The 23,444-nt window shown below is 49.2% G+C and overlaps 1 protein-coding gene across 10 annotated transcripts in view; it reads left to right on the forward strand.

Moving 5' to 3' along the window:
• The window catches only part of tenm4 (teneurin transmembrane protein 4), a 104,855-nt gene that overhangs the window by 11,187 nt on the left and 70,224 nt on the right, over window positions 1–23,444 (forward strand). For all 10 annotated transcript variants that reach the window (XM_029170575.3, XM_029170574.3, XM_029170576.3 and 7 more), the window contains exons 2-3: window positions 11,447–11,735; window positions 12,259–12,531. In XM_029170575.3, the coding sequence (XP_029026408.1) occupies window positions 11,513–11,735; window positions 12,259–12,531 (496 nt within the window). In that variant the 5' untranslated portion in view covers window positions 11,447–11,512. The remainder of the gene's footprint in view (window positions 1–11,446; window positions 11,736–12,258; window positions 12,532–23,444) is intronic.

Here is a 23,444-nt window from a genome sequence, read left to right on the forward strand (position 1 = left end):
AGATGTTTGTGTATGAGCCCGGACGCAGCAGCAACATTGAAGGAGCATGTGTGATTTAGATCATGGTGGGGAACGGAGCCGTTGTGCTGAGTTAGAAAAACATCCCAGGAAAGGAAAGTGCTGCGCTGTAGCACACAACTTGACCCTTAGCAGGAATTATTTATTGCCTTCAGCTGAAAAGCTCATAACTCGTGTTCTAGTGATTTATTTTCATTTGTTAACATCATCTCGTGGACTCGTTGCTCTGTGGGTTTGGTGTTTTCATACCAGTAACCTGAAAACAGGGGGGCAAGGTAAAACAGTTAGCATCACTGTGCTGGTAGCACTATGAACACACACACACACACACACACACACACACAAAGCCAGGGTAAGTATTTAGTCTAAAGAAGTAATGAATAAACTGTCCAGGGTTTTATATCCACTAACACATGGTGGTTTAACTACCTGCTAAGTTCATCCTTCAGAGACGAACGAGGCAGTTTAGGATCAAAACATTTCGAGTTTGCAGAATTTTCAAAGCCGGTGTAAACGCTACTTTTGTCCACAAACATTCGTTCTTTATTCAATTGTTTTACCTCAAATAGTTTTTTAGTACCTTGTAGACCTGGAGCCTTGTGTGTTTCAGGGGAAGGTGAGCAAGGTAAATAAAGTCTAATTTAATTAGTCGGCTAGTTTATGAGAAAACAATAGAAATAGGAGAAAGAACAAATCTCCACATAAACGAGACCCGGCTCTGATGTTGGTGAACTTTCCAGCCGTGGCCTCGGCTTCAAAGAAGGTTTTAAAGACGTCTTGTTGATCCGCATGTTTCTCCACGTTGTCGTTCTGATGAGCCGTCAGTGAGAAGTTCTGACATGTGGCACAACTCCGACATTTAGATGACAGGAGGAGTTTGTCTCAGGCAGCGCGGAGAAGAAAGACGAGCTCAGACTGAAACGCCCTCCGATGAGGATTTGAAGGAAACCCCTGCTTGTTTCCCAACTTGTTTAACACAGTGATGGTGTTAACATGCTTTGTTCCAGCTCTGCTGCACAACCCCCACCTCCCCACACACACACACACCCCTCCTCCGCCTCCATATCCAAACACTCCCCCTTTCAAAGTTGAGTAAACCTGCAGAGTAGCGGTGGAGGGAGCTTGGCCCTGATTCCAGTGCAGTGGAGGAGCCAGGGGCCCAGGGGACACTCAGGTTACCAGCATTGGATCCTGCAGTATTAGCAGGGCACAGTGAAATAACAGGCTGCCATCTGGAACCTATGCTGAAGCCGTCGCAGCCTCGCAGCGCTCAATCACGCTGACCTCAATTAAGTGCTATTCGTTCAGTATTTTTATTCACCTCCTCCTTCGCCTCCAGACCTTTTCTGTCTCATGCAGTAACTGGTGCCGTGACGCCGGCACATCCACAGCGACGACCCATTGAGTTCTTGGGCCGATCTCCCACTCTGTGTAAACTCTGCCGTTGAACAGTGAGCAGGTCCGTCCCGACCCTGAGTGCGGTGCATGAAGCGGCTCTTTGTGCCGGACGCTGTGTGGTATGTGCTGTCTGAGAGCGCGCGCTGTTTGGGTGAGTCTTCAGGTTCATGCTTCAACGTGGTCATTCTTGACCCCACTTAAAGCGGAGACAATGGCTGCACTTGAGCAGGTCCTAGCCCCCTTTGAACCCTGATACTCCTGCACTTTCTGCTCTAGAAACGCGGTTTTGCTGCACCTCCCACCGTCACAGGGCTGTGGGAACGTTTGGGAGGAAAAGCAAGGACTAGTTAATGTCTGTTAACGAGGTCTGTGGATAAGAACCCAGTAGATAAAGTTCTGTTTTAGCAGCATTACATTCATCATTCCACAGGTAGATCTCCAAATAATAGTTTTCAATAAACTTCTTCCTTCCTATATAAAACTATACTATAATTCAAATTAAGCAGTATTTTTCATTTCACTTGACTCTGGACTGCAGCAGTTCTCTGTTAGACGGTTCTTCTTCCAGCTATTCATGTTTTTATACTTTCAGTGGGTTTCATGGCTGCATTAAGGCTGAACTTATTATGCTTTAAACAAAAAGAAGTCTTTGGCAGTTCTGCACTTCTCCACTCCCCACAAATTGGATGTGGTCTGCATGGAAGTCAGGAATGATTAGATGCCTCACACGCCGGGCCAAGGTTTGCAGCGTTTAAAGAGACGTGCCCACAGGAATGCTTCCTCCAACTGAATTTTATCTTGACAGTTAGAATGTAATTGGGTAATTTATCCCATAATCTGAGACTTTCACTGAGTTTTTAAGAAAAGGGAAAATGCTCCACAAATCACTTGCGCGGACTTGGTTTCACATTTTAGTTATGTTTCTGCAGAAGGTGGCGCAAGGCTCCGCGCTCTGTAATTACCATACGGGCCGCTCTGATTATAGGCTTGGAGCTCAGCAATTACACAGCATCCCATTGGTTGACTGCCTATATGGTGAGAGGAAACTCCAAGCCGACCGTTGACCTCTTCCTCACATGCCCCAATAATTAGTAAACCAATGTGTTCATAAAGACCAAAAACAACATGAAGTCAAGTAGACCCCAGCACAGACGGAGCAGCATTCATAAACCACAACGGAAGTCTGTGATGGTTTTGTCAGGTGCCTAATTCTTCTACAGCAGCAGATTGGACACTAAGCTCTTGGTTCAGCATACAGATCTGAATGACGAGGCAGGATGCACCATGGGAGGAAGTCGGTGCACGTATCTCCTAGCTGAGCTGTAGAACACATTCGCTGCGACCTCTTCCAGCAGTTTGAAGTGTTGACTCGGGCTCCAAACTCGGGGACGATCCAGCTCGCTGCTGCTCAGCTTTCGGTGCCAGACACCACAGCACCTCCAGGGGTCTAGTGAAAATCCTGGACGGGTCAGACAAAGGAGATCCAGCACAATATAAGGCTGTTCCCAATGTTCTGCCTGATGGTTGTTCATGTTCCAGCCCTAAGACGCGCGTTAACCTACCATCAGTTCCATTTCTTCACTGCATGCGGCCTCGTTGCAGCTGGAAGGAAAGTGTTTTGTCATCGAGGTTTGATCGTTATGTGCTTCTTGGGTTTAATGGTATTGTGGTTCCACAAGTCTGACTTCTCACTGCGTGTAAAATATGCAAAAGGTGGCTAAAAAGAGGAAGCTTAGCGGCATTAAACGATGCCTTCGCCCCAACAGCAGGAGATAAGGCAGCGGAAGCTGGTAGTTTCCGACTAGTCCATGAGAAGATGAGCTTTTAACCCCGCGGTTTATCAAACGCCAGGTACAGTTGCTATTTTTCTTTTAAACTCACTGCTCATTCCTGCGGTTCCCACAGTTGAAAGATGCCAGTTAAGTCCAAAAGAAATAGGAGCCCCTGTCTTATCTGTGTTTACCCTTTTGTGATGAACGAGCGCTGCTCAAAAATTGCCTGGTGCGCGGCCAGAAATGCCATGAAGGTCCAGGCCGCACAACTGGCGATTTTCCTCCTCTAATGAATTTCTCTGCCGGGGCCGAGCATCGGCAGTGGGCAGTAACGGCCGGAGGATTCCCAGGCGGAGGCTGCGGCAGCTCTGGTGCTCTCTGTCACAGGACGTCAAACTGTTAATGCAGGATTTAAATGTTTAATGCCTTAACTGGAGAACATATAGCGTGTAGGAATCCTTGTTTGAGGCTGGAACGCTGGAACCTCCCTTGTTGTCAGCAGACATCAGACCAGGCCTGCAGCTCTGAAAGCAGTTTGCCCCCATATCCATTTGGTTAATAGATCCATTAAGCAGCATGGCGTGAGTGGAGTGCGGCTGCTGTGTGCAGCACAGGATGACGTGTTAATTCTCGGTAATTTATTACCCCGGGTGTCGCTGGGCGAAGGCAGACCCCGTCTCCCTGGGACGGTGCTCGGCGAGGCTTCCGCCGGCACCGTCTGCTCCGCGGCGGCTTCGCGAGCTCGCGGCCGCTGATGCAAGGATGATGTGAGGGAGCGGCGGGTGTCGGGCCGGCAGACTGCGAAGCTAGGGGGCTAAAAGCTCACCTGTGGGGAGGGGGAGGCTAATCAAATTTCCCCCGGTGTTATGGGCACTTGCTGGCTCTCATATGGTTTTTATTTATGGAAGTATCCTTTTCTGTCTAGGGCCGGGCCCTGATTAGATCACAAATGCTGATTGTGGCCTAGAGCTGTGGTGATCAATCCTAATTTACTTGGAGAATTAAATTTATATATAGAAGGACACAGGACCCAGCCCTGATAGATGAAAGGGCATTTTCCTCTTATGCATCAACAATCAAGATTACAGGGGGAAGGAATGACGGCACGTCCCTTTGATTTTGTTTGGCTGCGTGTTTTAATAACGTGTAGCTTCCACTGGGGAACGCCGGCCGCGTTAAAGGCGGATGAGAAACTGCCAAGGCATTTGTGCGCGAGGCTACGAAGCTTTCTGCAAACCTCAGCACTGTCTGATGTTCAGCCATGGGGATCAGAGAGAGGGGGACTGAGCAGGTCAACGCGGCCGCGCCGACATTTCCCGTCGTAATCAGGCACAAATGGGCACACGGCACCTCTCACCGCTCCAGGAACCCTCCCAGGATTCTCCCGCGCTCCGACGCGGCGCCGCACGTCTCCAGGAGGCCTCTGCAGCGGCCACGCCTTCCAGACGCCGCGTCTCCACGGGCCGAGCTGTTGATGAAGCAAGCGGCGCAGTGATGGGCCCCACCCACAGGCTGCTGAGACGGGGACGTGCTACAGTAGGCGAGGCCTGTCAGAGCGGCTGGTGATGACTCCGTTAGGAACGGGATCATTACCACGCAGCAGCCTCTGCTGCGAGCACTGCCTTTTGTGCTGTGCTTACTGAACAGTCGCTGCTTTTAATTTTTCTAACAACACGCTGCTTGTTGTGCGTGCTCCTCGTGTTTATATCCGCTGCCATGTTGGCTGATTGATTTTGCAAAGCCCAGCTAAGATTCCTATTATTGCTGTTGTGAGGAAACCTAATTACTCCAGTTTACGTGATTGATTGACACTTTAGTTGGAGAGTCCCGCTGTTCAGCTGTTTGCTGAGATCAGAGGTTTGTGAATGCGGTGAATCGTGCATTTCCCAACTCTTAACATTTATGCTCATGGCATTTACAGCGTTTAAATCAGTGAACAGGAAACGTGGGAGGAGAACAGGAGCAGATACTGTACACAACAGTAGAGGCTGCATGCACATTTAGCACCTCCCTCATCTTAGTTCACATGACGGGACTTGGACAAAAGCCTGACACATAATTATCATTTTCACTGCTCTGCACAATTCACTTTTAGTGCAACGTTAACACATGTTTCACTCAGAACCCGGTCAGAATTTAGAAAACAAATAGGCAGACGGCCAGGAGTAAATCCCGCAGGTAGCGGCGATTAGCGACCGGAGCGGTCGGCGCTTGTGATCCTCGCCGTGCACTCCAGCGAACTGTGGGTTCATGCGCGTCAGCCTGCAGACACCTCAGCGCCCCTCTGTTGTGAGTGAATGGTAATTGGTATCCAGCAGTACGACGCTACTATCTTGCTGAGAGGAGTTCTTCCAGTCGGGGCTGAGCTCTAACAAGAGCAATGCAGAGGCCAATTATTGGCCTCTTCCTCACATGCCCCAAGGAAAGAAAGCAGAATGGGGATTTTCATTGGGCCTTTTACTGGTGGGATCTGTGTGCGATCGCTCGTTAAACTTCATCATCGGTTGGAAAGTCATTTATTGGCTGATTGGGTTGAAGGCCGGCGCTGAAGGTCGCGTTTCCAGGGAAGCCCTTGATGCCGGGCTGTGGGTTGTATCTGTAGGCATGAAGTGATTTACATGATTGTTTGCTCGTCGGGCCGGGAAGTAGGATCCACACACAAGTGGCCACTGGAGACCGTTCAGACGCATTCTGCTGCCATGAGTCAACTGAAATGTGGCTCAGTTCAGTGTGGACACAGTCTGAATTTACTGTATCTGCTGGGTTTGTTGTCCCATCGTGTGTGTGTGTGTGTGTGGGGGGGGTTATTTCAGTTTTATTTCTTAGGGAAGGTTTTTGTCGAGTCAATGTGTGATAGATAAACACACTCAATCAAAGACGAGTGTGATTTACACTTCCATCACTCTGTTACACTGCTGAACATTATTCATGCACCATGTTTGCATCCACGAGCTGCGGGATCAATGGTGGCGTTAAGGTGTGATAAAAGCAGCGGCTCCTTTTATAAATATTGCAATTACCTAGAAAGTGAAGGCATTTGTTCTTACTGTTTCGATGCAGTGTCATGGCATAGGAGCCGGCTGCTCTGTTAGGAGTCTTCAGAGTCTTTTAAATTATAGAAACTGCCTGGTCTTAGGACCGAAAACAAAACCCCAAACATTAGGCTGGCAGCTCATTTTGCATCCTCTGCTGAGGATTAGGCTGTTTTGAGACGCTGAACTAAATGGAAGTGTAGGTGAAATGTGCAGGTTCATGCCAATATCTGTCATAGCTGTTGGCCTTGGTGTTAAGAAACATTCACTGAAACTAACAAAATGAATCGGCTCTAGGTGAGTTTCTGAGTTGAATCAGAAGCAGAAATGGAGCAAACTTTTCAGATCTGAGCTAAAAAAAAGCCACACAATTAATGAACTATGTTAAAATCTGCTCAGACGACTAAATGATGCTTCTGGAAAATGAAATTGGATTTTCCCATCTGTGGCTGCCAGCTAGTAGAGGACCTCCAATATGGCTGCTGGAGCCTCTAACGGCACCTGAACCATGTCTGCTGTGTTGTTATTAGCTACAGTGTAGCGCCGGCGGCTGTGATCTTGGTGCGAAACCAGCCGACTCGAAGCTCAACGGAGCCGACGCTGCTGAAAGGAGACGTTCTGCCGGGACATGGGTTCCTATTAATGTTTATCTCTCCCGCCCAAAGTGGGGGGATGAAACGCCTCTCGTTAACTGCCCGCTCAGACAGCATTGTTTCCTCAAGGCTCCGCTCCTCCCTCCGTACAAACACGCGGATGTTGGTTTTACTCGCCGTTAACGTCATCTGGGGCAAAAAGTCCAATCCAATGAAAACTACGTATACGCTGAGACATTGCTTCCAGGAAAATGTTGCTCTTCATAGGATATAAATCTACACGTTTTAATCCTAGAACCTAAATCTGCTGCTGACCTGGAGATTTCAAGTGTAGATACCTGTAAACCTCGTGCGTTCTCCACCGGCTCACCGCATCCATGCAATGAGGACATGTATTTATATAATCGCAGCAAAGCAGCCCTCGAGGCCCGGGAACAGCTCACTCACACCATCATTTATAGGCTGGGGTCTCTGGCGTCCTCCTTGGGCTGTAGCTGGCATGCATTAGATATCTGCAGCGGCGGGTTTGACAGTAGAAGGTTTATAGTAAGTTGATTATTGCTTAGCCAGTGTTAGCTTTGCTTTCACCGGGGGCCAAACTATAAATCAACTGCGCGTCTAGCCTTGGTGGGATAATGAGCATTAATTGGAGACTAATGAGGGACAGGTCACCAGCGGAGTGACCCCAGCTCTTACCGGCCCCGATTGGAAACAGAAGCGCTTCAACCTAGTGGAGAACTTATTTTTAAAGCTGCGTGAACTCCACATTTATTTGTTGTCTCAGTTGCTCCCCGGGACTTAAGTGAACTCTGTCTGTCCACGTTATTTATTTCCATTAAATCACTCCAGGACACGTGGATTCGTCGGGTCATTCTTCTCATGCTACACCTACACTGCAGCAGCGAGCTGGCGAGGCGGCCTCAGCCTGCAAACATTTTACTGTATTAAAGCGAAGCACATGAAGAACATGAGTGGGGAGGGTGAGTAACTAGCCTGCCTGTCTATTATTTACCTGGCTGCTTTTAAAGCTTCATAGCAGCGCCTGCTTCATGCGTCAGGCTGAACCTTGACATTCTTGGAGTGATTAGCAGCAGGGTGTGTGCTGCGGCAGCTGTCTCTGGCTACTTTGTTTATGTTGGGGCTTTTACGCATTCTGCTTTATCCACTGGCGGCTGCTAAGGCGCCCCATCTCCGCTGGGTCCCCTCCTCCCCTCAGCCTGCATTAACGCTGCTGAATTCAGATGTGTTTGGCAGAGCCGTTCAGGCCCCCGCCCCACCTACCCGAGCCTTTCTCTCCCCTCCTCTATTGAAAACACACCTTTCTGTTGACCGAGGGGGCTTTTCTATAGAGCCCCAGCCTGTGAAAGACTTTCCAAAAAGAAGTAAGTGGTGCCTGTGTGGGGCTTTGCTTGGCGGTGAGCTCTCAATGGAGCGGTGGGACAATGTTCTTGATATCTGCCCAAATTTCGTCTGTGTTGCACTCGGGGCTGCCTGTGTGTGTAGATGTTTGTCTGCGCTATTGTAAATCTCAAAAGTGTGAAATCTTCTGGCTACGTGAGCAGGTTATATAAGGAGGCGATGGAAAAACCTGTGCTGTCACCATCTACTCCTCATTCTGCAGCTGCATTGGTCTGTAGACGGGTTACACAGTCATAGTGTTCATAGTGTAGGTTGTTTTGCTAGTTTGATCTCGCTGGACATATTTATATATTAGTCAACATGTAACTGATTAGTGACATTTTTAGATGAGTTGCTAATTGGGTGATTTCACAGACAAGTGATCTCCGAGCGTCAAACACAGAGCATGAGCAGTAATTTAGCGTCTAGTCCAGGATCCTGCACGGAAGAAGCCATTAGACATGTAAAGAGCAACAAGTGTTTCATTATCATGAAAAACAAGGTTGTGCACCAAGAGAAAAGTAGATTTATATGCAGCGCCGCTGAATAGCGATCCTCAGCACGGTGCTAATTGTTTGATGGATAGTACCGAGGCATTTGCATTTTTATTGTGCCCCACACACCTCCCACCCGTTCAGACCCCATATTTAACTCCTGACGTTGGAGCCGTGGCCGGTGATCTGCATGTGTCTCCATGCGGTGCAGGTGCTTTGTTTCAGGGGCCTCGTGTGATGAGACGCTGCAGTCGCGTCACGGTTTTAGGGTCGTTTCTGGTTTTAGGGCTTTAGCGTCACTCGGGTGTGGGGGGCGATGACTTCCAGGGTTAACTAATGCAACGCAGCTCGTGAGGTTGTGCTCATTGATGGAACGGGAACATAAAATGATGCCGGAAGAAGAGTCAGCTGCAGTGTAAACGTCGGGGATGTCGCTGGTTGTGTTCTGCGGTTCCAGTCTCTCGTTCGCAGCGTTCGCAGCCGCCACCAGCGCCGCTGCACCTGATGTGGCTCTTTGTCTGTGTGCGGCAGCACGTCACTGCCCTGTTTCCAGCTGCTGTACATTCGCTTCACACCCACGGACGAACCTGACGCCACTGAGGCCGACGGAAGACAATGCGATTGAAAAATGTGGAGTCTGCAGTCGTTTTAAGGGGGAAAACAGAGCATCCATCATTTCTATTGTCTATGCAGAGAGGGCTCAATTGATTTTGGATCATTGCATAGATATGCAGTTAGCTCCTTTTTGGCACCGCTCAAGCTCTGCAGCTCCGCTTCAGAGGGACTTTGTCTGTAAAATAACACTGTCGCCGTTGTTATTGTTGTGCATAGATTTCAGGCCACGGCAGAAGCCTTTCAGGGTCTTTGTAAGGAACTTTGCCGTGACTGCGCTCTCATTAACCTTCTCCTGCTGCCGCACGCGTCCCACCATGATAGCATGGCTTTAAAGACGCTCCTCTAATCAGCCAGAAGCACAATGTGCGGAGACATGTTGGCGAAATAAATGTTTTGTTATCTTCGCTAATCAGAGCGTCGGAGCCATCCATCGGTGGCGTGTCCATTGTTTTAGCTCAGCCTCTTTGGATGCAGACGTAGACGGATGAACAAAAACAGCCATCTTGCTCCCTGGCACCCAAACACGAGGATAATGCCACATGCCGCCTATTCCTGAACAACAACGCTTAGTTTTACAGTGTGACTCTGACAGCTGCACTCGAGGCGGACGCCCAGGCCCTTCATTTGCATGGCGCATCATCTGTCATTGTTACGGCCCGTTGCTTGGAGGAAGTCCTCTGGGTTTCCCATGGCCTCAGAGGTGCGTCTCGCCGCATACCAGCCTGGAAATAATCAGGAGCGCGGCTCGAGCCGGCTCTTTGTCAGGCCTCGAACGCCCCGTGAAGTGGGCATTGTCTTTGTTTACAAAGCGGCTCCTTCTCCGCGCCCGCATTTGCATGGCACCGAGGGTCCTGAGCAAAAGGTAAAACTCGGCGGCCGCGCGAGCGGCGTCTGAACCTGTGGGAGCAGCTGAAGGGCTCCGCGGCGGCCGGGCGGCAGCGATTTCTCCCCCTGCGTGTGGCGGAGGTCCTGCTATTGAGGCCCCGGCTCATTAATCACTGGGATCTTTTCAGCTGTCAGTGTGTACAAAAAGAAGCAGCCCCCCCAAAAACCCAACAGAGGTGACTGGAATAAAAGTTTCAGCTCATTTTTTCTAAGCGGGAGCAAATATAGTTCACTGGGGATTATTGTTTACTGTTCTGTCTGGCAACAGTATTCATGAAGAGCTTATCTTGTGTCAGAATCCCTGTCTGAACAACAAAAGCATATTATCAGTAAAAACTGGCAGCAGGTTTGATCTTTTCTTTTTTTTTTTTTTAAGCTGTGTTCGCTCATCCGGAGACTTCAATCTCATTTTGGCTCTTAGTAAAATAACTTCCCGTGTAGAAGTCGAATCCTGCAGCGTAAATCACTATTGTATATAGAGGATGACAGAAGTTATGTTATACTGCTGTGATAAGGAGCTGCTTTAGTTCAGCAGCTGAGCTTCAATAAAGAGTCGCCAAAGCTGAAATACACTTTTTTAGTTGTAAATTCTTTCTCAGGATCCGTGTTGTAGATCTCAATGAGCAGTTTGCACCCTTAGTTATATAATGCAAGACAGTAATAGAGTGTTCTACTCTTAAAAATAAAGAAAATCTCTTCTCCCAAAGCAAGTGACACAGAGCAGGCGGAACCTGGTCACCGGTGGTTTGATGGAATCATCTGCTCGGTTCCTGTCGTCTGACATTAGTTTGATTCCGCGCTGCTCAACTGCCGATGATTTGTGACTCAGGAATAGGATTCATGGAAGGACACCTGCCACTTCTCCAGATGCCGGCGCGCCCAGCGTTTCTGTACAGCACATAAAAAGGAATATTTGTGGGAGACTGGCGCCGTAAACTTTATCGGTGCAGGATTTGTTGCGCCGTATTTTATTAAAGCGGCGCTTGTTCTGCTCTGAGCCGTGCCCCGTTCACTGCAGCTGGCAACTCGCATTTGCATCTGTCTATTTAAGTGTGCAGAGATTTTTACTTTGAATATTCAGTCATCTTGAAACTTGAACCAGTGTTTTATGTTATGAAATATTAGTTCTGTGAGTGCAGATGTTTATACGTTTATAAAGGAACGGTTAAATGTAAAAACACGGCTGTCGAGGCGACTTTTCGGTTTTGACTGATCTGTTATTTTGTGTTCTTCCTGCACAGCATCACTCAGACTAGACCGGCCGGCGGAGCACATTTGATGGTAAACGTGTGCGCGTGGAGGAAGCCATGGAAGTGAAGGAACGCAGACCCTACCGCTCGCTGACGGCCCGGCAGGACGCGGAGCGGCGCTACACCAGCTCCTCGGCCGACAGCGAGGACGGAAAGGCCAACCCCAAGTCCTACAGCTCCAGCGAGACGCTGAAGGCCTTCGACCACGACTCCAGGATGGCCTACGGCAGCCGCGTCAAGGAGATGGTCCACCACGAAGTGGATGAGTTCAGCCGGCAAGGTCAGACCTGCGGCACGAGCGCACGTATCAATAGGAGAGGGTGGTGTCGATCCAGGAGTTCACTTCTAATCACATTAGCAGAGCACACGTCACATTTAAATCCTGGTTATTAGTTTAAGGGCCCATTATTGCATCAGGGCTGTGTTCTTCTTCACTGTAGAGGTCACGCCGCACAGGGACTGAACCACCATCGTCTTCATCCTGTTGCTCTAATTGTCACCAGTTATCGGTTGTGCTGTCGAGGAACTTACAAAGTAACGTGCAGCCTTGGTATCATTTACTTAGTAGCGTCGGTTAGAGTCATAGAATATTCACAAATCGTCTGTTTTTGTCCCACTGCGACTCAAACACAGGATCAAAGGTGAACGCAAACGGGACCACTTTGGTAGAAACAGTTGGTAGAAACAGGACAGTTGTGACTGTTGATCAGCGTTGCATCTCTCAGGGCCCGGACGCTGTTCCGGTCCCGGTCCACACATCCTGGGCAGGTTCTTGACCAGCGCTGTCTGTGGCTTCGCTCCAGGCGCAGACTTCTCCCTCCGAGACCTCGGCTTCGGGGAGGGCCTCCCGTCCCACGTGGCCTCGTACCGGGCCGAGCTGGGGCTGCACAACCGCGACTACTCGGTCAGCGTGGGCTCGGACGCGGACACGGAGACGGACGGCGTCATGTCGCCGGAGCACGCGGTCCGATTGTGGGGCCGCAGCAACACCAAGTCGGGCCGCAGCTCGTGCCTCTCCAGCAGAGCCAACTCCAACCTCACGCTCACGGACACGGAGCACGAGAACACAGAGAACGGTAGGTCTTTTTCCATGTGGGGGCGGAGCTAAAACACGTCTAACGCTAAATAATGAGTCTGAACTCGATGCAGCTTCCTGTCTTTGAGCATTTTGGTGCATTTAAAGGCTCTGATTTGACTCTGACCACTTCCTGCTGCCACCTCGTGCGTGCGTGCGTGCGTGTGTGTGTGTGTGTGCGTGCGTGCCCGTGTGTGTGTGCGTGCGTGCCCGTGTGTGTGTGTGTGTGTGTGTGTGCATGTGCGTACCCGTGCGTGTGTGCGTACCCGTGCGTGCGTGCCCGTGTGTGTGTGTGTGTGTGTGTGTGTGCGTGCGTGCGTGTGTGTGTGTGCGTGCCCGTGTGTGTGTGTGTGTGTGTGTGTGCGTGTGTGCGTACCCGTGCGTGCGTGCGTGCCCGTGTGTGTGTGTGTGTGTGTGCGTGCGTGCGTGCGTGCGTGCGTGTGTGTGTGTGCGTACCCGCGTGTGTGTGCGTGCCCGTGCGTGCGCGTGCACCGCGATGGGAGATGAATTCATCTTGGTGACATCAGTCACAGTGGAAGGCCGTGTGTGCTGAATTCATCTTCCTGTGGCCTGGTGTTCTAATTTGGTCCCGAGGGCCCGATGAGCCCTTGCGCCTGCTCATGAGGTCACCGGAGTTCAGGCTGTATGTGTCTGTGAGCGATGTCAAGTGCGAGCAAATGTCAGGCGCTAATAGCTGCTCTGCTCTGAGACTCGATGGACGCGGTTGATTGTTGCGCCGCAGAGTCGTGACAGAAGTGTGTTCGGAGGTAGAAATCCCTCAGTGCTGCGTTTTCTTATTTACATCGAGTGTCACAGCGTTCTCCGTCGCCTCTTTGTTTACCTGCACGTTCGACGCAGTGAAGCCTCCGCTCGGCTTCGCACAGTTCAGTTGATCACGAGGCCCAATCCCAGATAGTAACTGGCAGCTTTATGATCCGGTTCCCAGGACGTCTCGTAGATGGAGGAACTCATCAAGGGCCCGGCAGTGAAATTCTATTTGCCCGTGCACATCCTCCTCCAGAACCCTGTGAAGAGTTTTGCATTTCAGAGTGTGTCGCATTATGTATTAGCTCCTTATTATAACTGACAGAAACGACTCTTGGAAGTGAAATCCGTTTGCCCAAATGAGTCGGAGGGAGAACGCGGCTTCCCTCTGCTTGATCATCTGCGATGCCAAGGGACTGGGATCTGGCTGCATTGTGCATAATTAAAGAGAATCTCCTCGACGGCCGTGGAGGAGCTGGTGCCCTGGGTGCGTTCAGAGCCCCGTGGCTGCAGCATCGGGCCACCGCTGCCAGACACGGTCCAGATCCTGAGCACCTTTTTATTCCACTCACCCGAGCAGAAAGAGCACTTGTGTTTAGCGTTTAATTCAGTAATGCCTGATAACATACAATTTATATATGGCGAGTTAATTAAAATCCATGGAGCAGGCCTGCTTGTGTATGCTTTAATCTCTTTAAATCAACAAACCATTTACTCTGCTTTAATGTATTCAAGCTGCTGGCCAGTTCTCCCTTCTCCCCGCGTGACTTCCTTGACCCCGGTTTTAATGCATGCAAATAAGCAGAAGCGATTTCGGGAAAAAAAAATCTCGACGCTCAAGTGATTCCGACACATTCTCCTCGTGCCGTGCGCTGAGGAGTAGCCCGTTCTGTCCAGATTCACTGCATTCGATCGTACCCTGATTGTTGTTTGTGAGCGTTAGACAAGATGCGACTGAAAGCTTCCCAGTAAGTAGAGTCGTGTGTGTGTGTGTGTGTGTGTGTGTGTGTGTGTGTGTGTGTGTGTGTGTGTGTGTGTGTGTGTGTGTGTGTGTGTGTGTGTGTGTGTGTGTGTGTGTGTGTGTGTGTGTGTGTGTGTGTGTGTGTGTGTGTGTGTGTGTGTGTGTGTGTGTGTGTGTGTGTGTGTGTGTGTGTGTGTGTGTGTGTGTGTGTGTGTGTGTGTGTGTGTGTGTGGCTCTTAGGGTTGATCCCCCTTTTTTGGCCACAGTGTGACTCATCAGAACCACGAGCATCCTGCAGCGGGTCGGTGGAGGAGGACTGACGCGGCTCAGGCCCACACAGACGTAATTGGTTCCAGTAGGCAGCGAGTCGCGTCCTCTTTGCCTTCTCTTACTCAGTCCTCCTGGGAGATCGGCCGTCATTGATGAATGTATACCTACAGTTTTGGGTTGTATGGAGATTATCCTGTATCAGTGGTCATTACTGACATCGCGGTAGCTGTAGGCGTTGCTTCAGGGCGAATCCTCCTCGAAGGCCGCTCAAAGTCCCTCATTCTTTCAGCTGCACTTGGACTTTTTGCCGCATCAACCTCACTTTCCTCACTTTGAATGAGGAGATGATGGGAAGAAGGTGCAGCTGCATTAAAGGAGACTGGACATGAAAACCCCAGGATGACACAAATAATACTTGACCATTACATTACTATGAATATGTTATTACTACTTTTTTATTATTATATCACATAACTGCGTCTTGATCACAGCAAGCAATGAGAGCGATTTGAAGACGACAGCGAAAGGGACCGGAAGATGAATGATCGGGTCTCCTAATTCAATTCTGTTTTTCGTCTGCATGATTAAACACAAGTCATCAATCAGCATTTTTACATTTAAAGCACGTAGCCGCTAATGTGCTGATGTGATCCTGCTCTTAGCTGGAGTAGGAGCAGTATTTATTCATGTTAAGCTGTGAGGTTAGAAGCGTCCAGCCGTGATGGGCTTCTTCATTCCATTTCAAAGTACTCCTTTAATATTTCATTGATCATGTACTGTTTCTTAAATATTTTTATGGATTAGTTATGGATTCAAGATAAATAAAAAAATGTTTGCATCAAATAGTTTAACAATAATTTCTTTCAAACTATGAGAGACCGTTGTTAGACTGAGCTCCGCGATGATCCGTTCCCTCGTTACCCGCATCTAATGCTGTCGGAGGGTTGACGACTGTGAAGAAACTGTTGAAAGATTGAGGTTAAGAGCTGCCGGGCGGTGCTCGGTTACTGGATCTTTGAACGTAGCATGACAGTCTATGAGGGACAGGTGCTCCTGCAGAGGCGTCGAACCCCGAAAGGCTGCGAGCCTTTGAAAAGCCGAGCTCCCTCGCAGATTTGAACTTGGGGAGCGCATCACAGCGTTGATGGCGGAGTTTCCGAGCGGTCCTTTGTTCGGTTCCGGCTGAGGAATCACAGTTTGCAGAAGCTACAGAAACATGAATGTTCTAATGTCTAAATGAGCACGGTTTGCAGTCCCACTGGCACCGTCGGGCAGCGTTTGGTGGATTTCCGCTGGCGACTATTAGCGACACAGATGAGATGGAGGAGTCCTGTCTGCATAATCATGGTAAAACAGGAACAAGCAGCACTTGAAAACAAAACCTGTGTTCCTCTTACACATGTTTATCTATGATGTCTGAGCTGTTTTACTTTTGAACTGATCCTCCAGAGTTCTGCTTCCCTTCATCCGACGACTGCAGGGTGAATCCAAATCAGACTTTCAATTAGACCCGATATTTCCTGTCGTGCAGGGCTGGATTCATTAGTGTGGGTTCTACAGCAGAGTGGTGGGATCACAGAGATTGGACGGACACACGCACCCATACGCACACACACACATACGCACACATACGCACACGCACGCGCACACGCACATATATATAATAAAAATAATAAAAAGTCCTTTTGTTCGTTTAATGCCATATTTAATGTGGTTATTAAAGTGTTACTTGTATTCTTTATTGGTTTATATACTGTATTGCTAATATACTTGTGTAAATATACTTGTAGACCTGTGTATGAACATATCGGCATGCAGGAAAGTGTGAATCCTATTGTAACTGTGTTGACATTAAGATACTATATAATTCTACATCTAAACCTTAAGTGTTTCAGTCATTAAAACATTATAAATGTTTAGTTTCATTATTTGCTATTTGTAACAATAACTTTATTCTAACTAACATTTCCCCATTTGCTGTATCTTATGAGAAATAACTACTCCAAAGTATAAAGGTGCTGCTTTAAAGAAGATGCACCAACATAAAGGTAAACAAAGCAGTGAAGGTCTATTTATACAGGAGGTAATTGCCTATTTTTGAGTTTTTTTAACACACAGTTTTGCTCCGTAGTTATTTTTATTTACATTAAACTCCACCTGATTGCTGGTGTTTTGAAGCGTCTTCGCCACTCGGCGTTGGTGATGGGGACACGCAGCCTGTGATCATCTGCTGTGGGGGACGTTGTTCTCCGTAATGCAGAGGATGTGGGATCTGTCCACATGGAGCACGACATGGAAGCTTGCTCTGAAATGGTCGCAGCAGCGCAATATCATTCAGAACGATGCTTCAAAGAAGTCACTGGTGGTTTCCAGCTCACAGCAGTGATTATTTCCACCCCCAGTTTTTCTTGTGAAGTTATTTATTTGTTTACTTTTTTTGGCAGCGCCGCTGCTCCAATCGTGGATTAGTGGAGATATTCTCTGGCTCATTTGCGGGCTAATTTGCTGGCTTTTAGAGGCCCTGGTGGACAGTTTTGGGCTGTTATCTGTGGCGCCGCATACCCACTCTCTGCTACAGCATCTGACGGTCTAAACCAACAGCACACGCGGCCCGTCTCACCGCCGCGGCTCAGGGAGCTTCAGCGCGGCTCAGAGCCCGACATGGAGCGGGATGAGCCCTCGTCCTCGGAGCAAGATGCTCGGCCCTCTTTATCAGCTGACAGAGACTCGGCTGCTGTATCTGTGCTCACATCACATTCATGTTAGTTTATTGGGCTGGATCTGTGTCGGAGCATGCGCTGACCTCATTAAACAGATCAGCCATCATCTATATTGAACCAGTTCACGTGAATTGTTCATATTGTGAAATACAAGGAAGATGAGTTTACAGATCAAATCTATCTGGGGATAAAAGACAAACTACTCCAGGCAGGTTGGAGTTTGTGGCCGCACACGTCTTGGCTCATCGTTTCTCATCTCTCATCCTCTAACGTTGTGCAGACAGCGCTCAGCCACCGGTCTGCCTTTCACCGTCTTCACTGAAAGTTAATTAGTGGTTGTTATTGAGGCTGAGAACGCAGAGATCATAACATGCTGTTGCCCTAGTATGAGCTAAAAATAATTAAACTTCCATGCTGAGATTTTTCTCATTAGCCGCTACCTCTGATGTGTATAAGTTTCTGATACAGATCAGGTGCAGAACTTTTCGTTATAGTTGATGTGACTGATCTGTAAACAGCAACTTTGGTCGCGTGGATGTTTTTAAAAGTTTGTCGCGTCGACGCACAAAACTGTATTATGCTCGTTTAATCATGTTGTGTTCACAGGATGGCTGTGTGTTAGTGTAATATCTAAAACCGCAGACGTAACATCGAACTTCAAAGCACCTTTGAGACGGAGACGGGAACAGTAGCGGCGGCGGATGCGGATGACAGGTGTTTATGACAGTAACTGTGGATTAAAAGCTTAAAGCTGCAGCTTCAAACCACGCGACATCATCGCTAAAAAAAAATCTTAGTTTCACCTCCAAGTTTGGCACATACGTGTTAAAACGCATGGCGCACGTACGTGACCTCTGCAGCTGCTGCCGGACGACTCCCGTTCTTCCTGGGTCTTTTTCTCTAGACACTGAATTGTCAGTGCCGGCGCATGTTGAGGAAAATAGCTCAGGACATAAGTGTAATTTTTTTTTCCTTCCTTTCCGCCTTCAGAGGTTCCCCTAAAGTACTGCTGTCACACTGGAAACACTAGTCTTATCTCAGCTGTGTGAATTACAGCCTCTGCAGCAGGTCGTAGCCCGGCTCTCTGACTCTATAGCTCAACGCCTGCACTGTGGGAGTTTTACATTGTGGCATAGATGCACTATTTACACCGTCACTGGCTGAGCAGTAATGGTGCTTTACAGAGGCCTGTGTGTAAAGACTTCACACAGAAAACGCTGCTGGACGACTCTTTTCAGCTTCCGTAGGCGAGTTCACGTCTGTGGACGGACTGGTGCCTGATGCACTGTGAGCAGATTAATACGCAAGCGAGTCTTTTACTAATTCTTGTCTGATTTCCCCCCAAAACCTTGAAGCAAGTTTATCTTTTACTTTTCAAAGAATGATCTCAGCATATTCCACTTAAGAGTCTGACTGCAGGCCACATTTTGTTAGTTTACATCACTAATTAGACACTTTCGATCTTGGGTCAGACTTTAATTGCTGCGGTTTTTTTTAATTGTGTTCAGATGCCACCCCCTAATAGATTATCTTTTTGATGTCAATATTGCTTAGAAGCAACAAAAGACGGGAGTTTCGATGGAGAGGAATGCTGACAGTGCGGCGTGAGGTCTGGTAATTGCTCTTCGTGGTCCGCCTTCTGTGGGCCGGACTGCAGAAGTTGCCTTAAGGTGAGCCTGAAGTGAGCGAGAGCTCGGCGGGTCTGAGTATTTAGGAGGCGAGATAAAATCAGGGTGGGACAGAGAAGAAAGCATCAGCAGCTCCCCTGGGGTTCTGCTGACCTGCTGTGTGTAAATAACAGGAAGATGGATCAGGCTTGATAAGCCTCAAAAGGTTAATGATCAATTAATATTTGACTTGCCCTGATCCGAACGCTGCAAACGAGGCTGGACTGTTTGCCTCATGCAGCACTGAGGAAGAATCCATGTTATCTTCCACTGGTCTGACTGAGTTCTACTGGATGATTGGCCTTCGCATCTGGTTTCATCCTCCTCCGGTTGCTACGACTACATCCACCCCAGGCTTCCTCATTTCTATTCATTACCTCAGTGGAAATTTGGAAGTGAAATTGGCTTACCTCGTTCGGACCAAACTTTCTATTATTATGCTCCTGAATAAGTGTTTTCTTTTCGCATACGTTATCGCTGTGCGTCGGATGCACAAATAGAGACGCACGTGAAAGAGCCCAAAGTAGATTGGGATTTGTTTAATTAACTTCATTAAATTCTCTATTGTAAACAGGCCTCGTTTGCTTTTATTGTGCTCTGAATTATATAAGGGCCAAGAAACACAGGCCTCCTGACAGCATGTATTTTAGATCGCCTTTTGAACTGTCATGCACTCAGTGGGAGCCGGGAGGCACATAAAATCAATTCTTTAAGACTGACAAAGTGTTGAAATGAAAAACAGTGGGCTTTTATGTAAGCTGTGGGGAGAGTATGATGAGTGGAGGAAGTTGTGTTTTGACAGAGCTATGCTACTTTAGCGTGGTAGCACACACACACACACACACACACATATCGCAGTGTTTAAACACGACATGGCAAATGTGCACAAATCAAATGAAGGTGGTGTCGGCGCTCGGACGCCTCCCGCACCCGACCGGAGGAAAGTTGCAAAGATGTGAAGGGTTTTCCATTTTTTTTTAAGGCGGCGCTTAAGCTCTTTACTGTCTTTTATGGGAAATGTAGCTTTTTCTTAGGGTTGTACTTTAGAGTTTTATTAGGCCAGGCCTGGAGTGCGCTGAGGAATGACAGGATGGGCTGGTGCCATCTTTGTTCAGCGAGGCCTCAGGCAGGCCGCATGCAGCCCTAATGAGTCTCTTACAATTTCAGGCTCCGCTTGCTCTCAAACACCAAAAGTAAACTTTTGTCTTTTTTCCCCCCCTCACAATTCGGGGACCTTAAGAGGATTGTGGGGGTCATTATTTATTCATGCCATTGTGTTTATTCACCAGCCTCTGTGTGCGATGGGACAGGGAATAGAGAAGCCAGTGCAGACGCAGTAAAAGCTGATAATTATCCACTATTAGCATTGTTTTTTTTTGTTTTTTTTCAGCCGCGGTTTAAGTCGGCTCAGTTCGCGATCGCGCCGCGATAGAGGCCGCAAACACCCATTTTAAGCAGATTATGGTGCGTGCGGCTTTGAAGTGCGGAACCCCCGGCGGACGCCTCGCCGGGCGGGTGCGGGTGCGTTCGTGGGGCTGGTCTCGCGCCGTTAGAGAAGACGCCGTCGACTACAAACACTGATGTTGACCAGGAGATCCCCAAAAAACAGGCATGTGATGCCTGCAGGATGCTGTTAACAGCGAGCGGCGGGCGAGGAGACTGGAACCTTTACCTTTCATCCCAGAACAAAGGGAGCTCCAGGGAGGCTTGAATGGGAATGCGTGGAGGGATTTAGCTGTGTCAGAACTAACATTGATTCAAAGACTAGTGAAGTAAAAAGAAGGAAAATTGGGCCCAAATTTTGGGTGTAGACGACTGAAGACTGAGGAGTTTGAAAATGGATTTTTGTGAATGCTGTTCTGAAAGAGCAGTTCAGAACTCTCCTCCCTTGGCCTGGTCGAAGCGCATCAGCTAAAGCTGTGTGATGCGGCTCAGGAGCTGCTCCCGGACCCCTCCACAAAGGCCGCGCTTCCCCTCGGTTCGTTCAGGACTTCAGATCCCGTCTCGGGCCGTGTTGGTGGTGTCAGTCGGAGTCGTATTTGCCTCATCCTCCAGTCATCGGCATAGATCAGCAGGCAGCGGTTAAATCCTTCTATCGGCGCGGTTTGAGGGGAGCGAGGCGTAGGTGGTGGAGCTGTCTGGGGCTCGTGGCCTGTGAATGCGCTTATTGAAGCTGTGACAGCTGCTAATTTGATCTAAATCAGCCACGTCGGACGGTTTCTCGCGCGCAGACTGCTCTGAACGCGGCACAATAACTGGTCAGGGAGTTTGGTTCCTCTTAATTTGACATTCAACATCACTTTAGCTCTGGTAATTAATGAATGTTTGCTTCAAAGTGCTGATAGAAATGTTGGCCGGTCATAAGTGGGAGTTTTTTTATCACACAAATGTAATTTCCATTTTCTCTGTAATGATTAGGCTTGTCCATAAAAACCTTTATGGTTATTTACAGTTTGTTTTCAGCCGTATCCTACATTATGCTCACTCTTGGTTTCTATGATATTGATTCTTAGTGAGTAAACGGCAGCGTCAGAGCATTTTTTATCTTTTCGCCGATGTTGGCTCATAAAAGCCCATTTCCCACTTCCTCTGCAAGCGCGCCTGCCTGTATTTTCCCTGCGTGCGCTTCGTGGTCGGGTGTTCTTCTAGGTGTGGTGTCCGGCGCGTTTGCATTTTGCCAAACATCGCGTGTGGAAGCCGCCGTCGTCCCGCGCAGACATATGCTGTGAATGAGCCCATGTGGATGGTGTAAAATCAACACGGAGCTGAGCTTAATTCTAAAAGAGCAGAAGTGAACTGAACACTAGGATGTCTGCGGTGCAGTTTATCACTTGCTGCACTGGACTCGTGACCTCACTATTACCTGGACCTGCTCCACAGCCTGCAAGCGTGAGTGTGTTCCTGAATGATCCTGCATTACTTCAGTAGCTGGACTGAGACTCCCAGAATCACAGGCCAAAACCCAATAAACAGCATCAAATACCCAAAACAAATCACCATCAATGATTCACTTTAAGGCTGTAAGTGCATGATTGTATGAGTTTAAAATCAGAAATAATTCAAATGTCTAATATATATCACTAAAGAACAGCCAGGCCTCTTGATAACAGGAAATGATAAGCAGCAAATCTCTGATGTTTCTTAATTTCACACTAGACTATTTATAGTCACGTCAGCCAGCTGCAGCCGCTGCGTTTCATCATGTTGCGCAGCTCAAACACCAGCAGCCGCCTTTATTTCCTTCAGTCACAGAAGCGTTGCGTTTCTAAGACTGTCAGCGACACAAAGGCAGGACTAACGTCGGCTTTGAAGTTGAGTCCAAACCCAGAGCAGCGATACTGTAAGCGAGAGGGCGGTTTAATCAGCCGGGGCAGAGCTCGAATGCTGCAGCCGGGCCCCGCGCCTTCTTCGGGCGCCGCGCCTCCTTCACCGCACCTCCTTCTATGCGCCTCCTTCAGGCCTTGTGCCTCCTTCACCGCACCTCCTTCAATGCGCCTCCTTCAGGCCTCGCGCCTCCTTCAGGCCTCCACCTCCTTCAACGCACCTCCTTCAGGCCCCGCGCCTCCTTCAAGGCGCCTCCTTCAAGGCGCCTCCTTCAGGCCTTGCGCCTCCTTCAACGCGCCTCCTTCAGGCCCCGCGCCTCCTTCGGGCGCCGCGCCTCCTTCACCGCACCTCCTTCAACGCGCCTCCTTAAGGCCCCGCGCCTCCTTCAACGCGCCTCCTTAAGGCCCCGCGCCTCCTTCAACGCGCCTCCTTCAGGCCCCGCGCCTCCTTCAGGCCCCGCGCCTCCTTCGGGCGCCGCGCCTCCTTCACTGCACCTCCTTCAATGCGCCTCCTTCACCGCATCTCCTTCAATGCGCCTCCTTCAGGCCTCGCGCCTCCTTTAGGCCTCGCGCCTCCTTCAGCGCACCTCCTTCAACGCGCCTCCTCAAGGCCTCGCACCTCCTTCAGGCCTCGCGGCTCCTTCAATGAGCCTCCTTAAATGCGCCTCCTTCAGGCCCCGCGCCTCCTTCAGGCCCCGCGCCTCCTTCACGGCCTCAGCAGCTCCCAAACCTTCCCGGAGCAGCGTCTCCAGGACGTGTCCACGCCGGCCGGTAAACGGGCCCAGGAGGAGGAGAACCAATCACATAACCCGTCCATTGCAAACGCTGGGTTTCAGAACAGGCCGCTGCTGGAAATGTGTTTAACAACATGCATTTATGACGAGGTCATGAGGATGTTTCGTCTCTTTCGATGCTGAGGATTTTAATTCACACTGTGGAAAATAGCGGCCTGTCGTGGAGCCGCTTCGTGAGCACATGATTGCGGATGCAGTTTGTGTGGCGGCTGTGCAGCAGCCCGGCTGCCCGGGACTTAATCAGGGTTACCAGCGGATCTGGCATGCATAATCACACTTCCACAATGTGTGCCACTCAAATTAGACACCGCGGAAGGGAGCACATACCTGCTGCCTCCAGACGCCTCCAAAGAGAGTTAATCAGCTGAGAGAGGACTTACTTCTGACAGATGCTGGTGGCATCACACATGGCTT

Source organism: Betta splendens, chromosome 13 (genome assembly GCF_900634795.4).
Source record: "Betta splendens chromosome 13, fBetSpl5.4, whole genome shotgun sequence".
Taxonomy (NCBI): domain Eukaryota; kingdom Metazoa; phylum Chordata; class Actinopteri; order Anabantiformes; family Osphronemidae; genus Betta; species Betta splendens.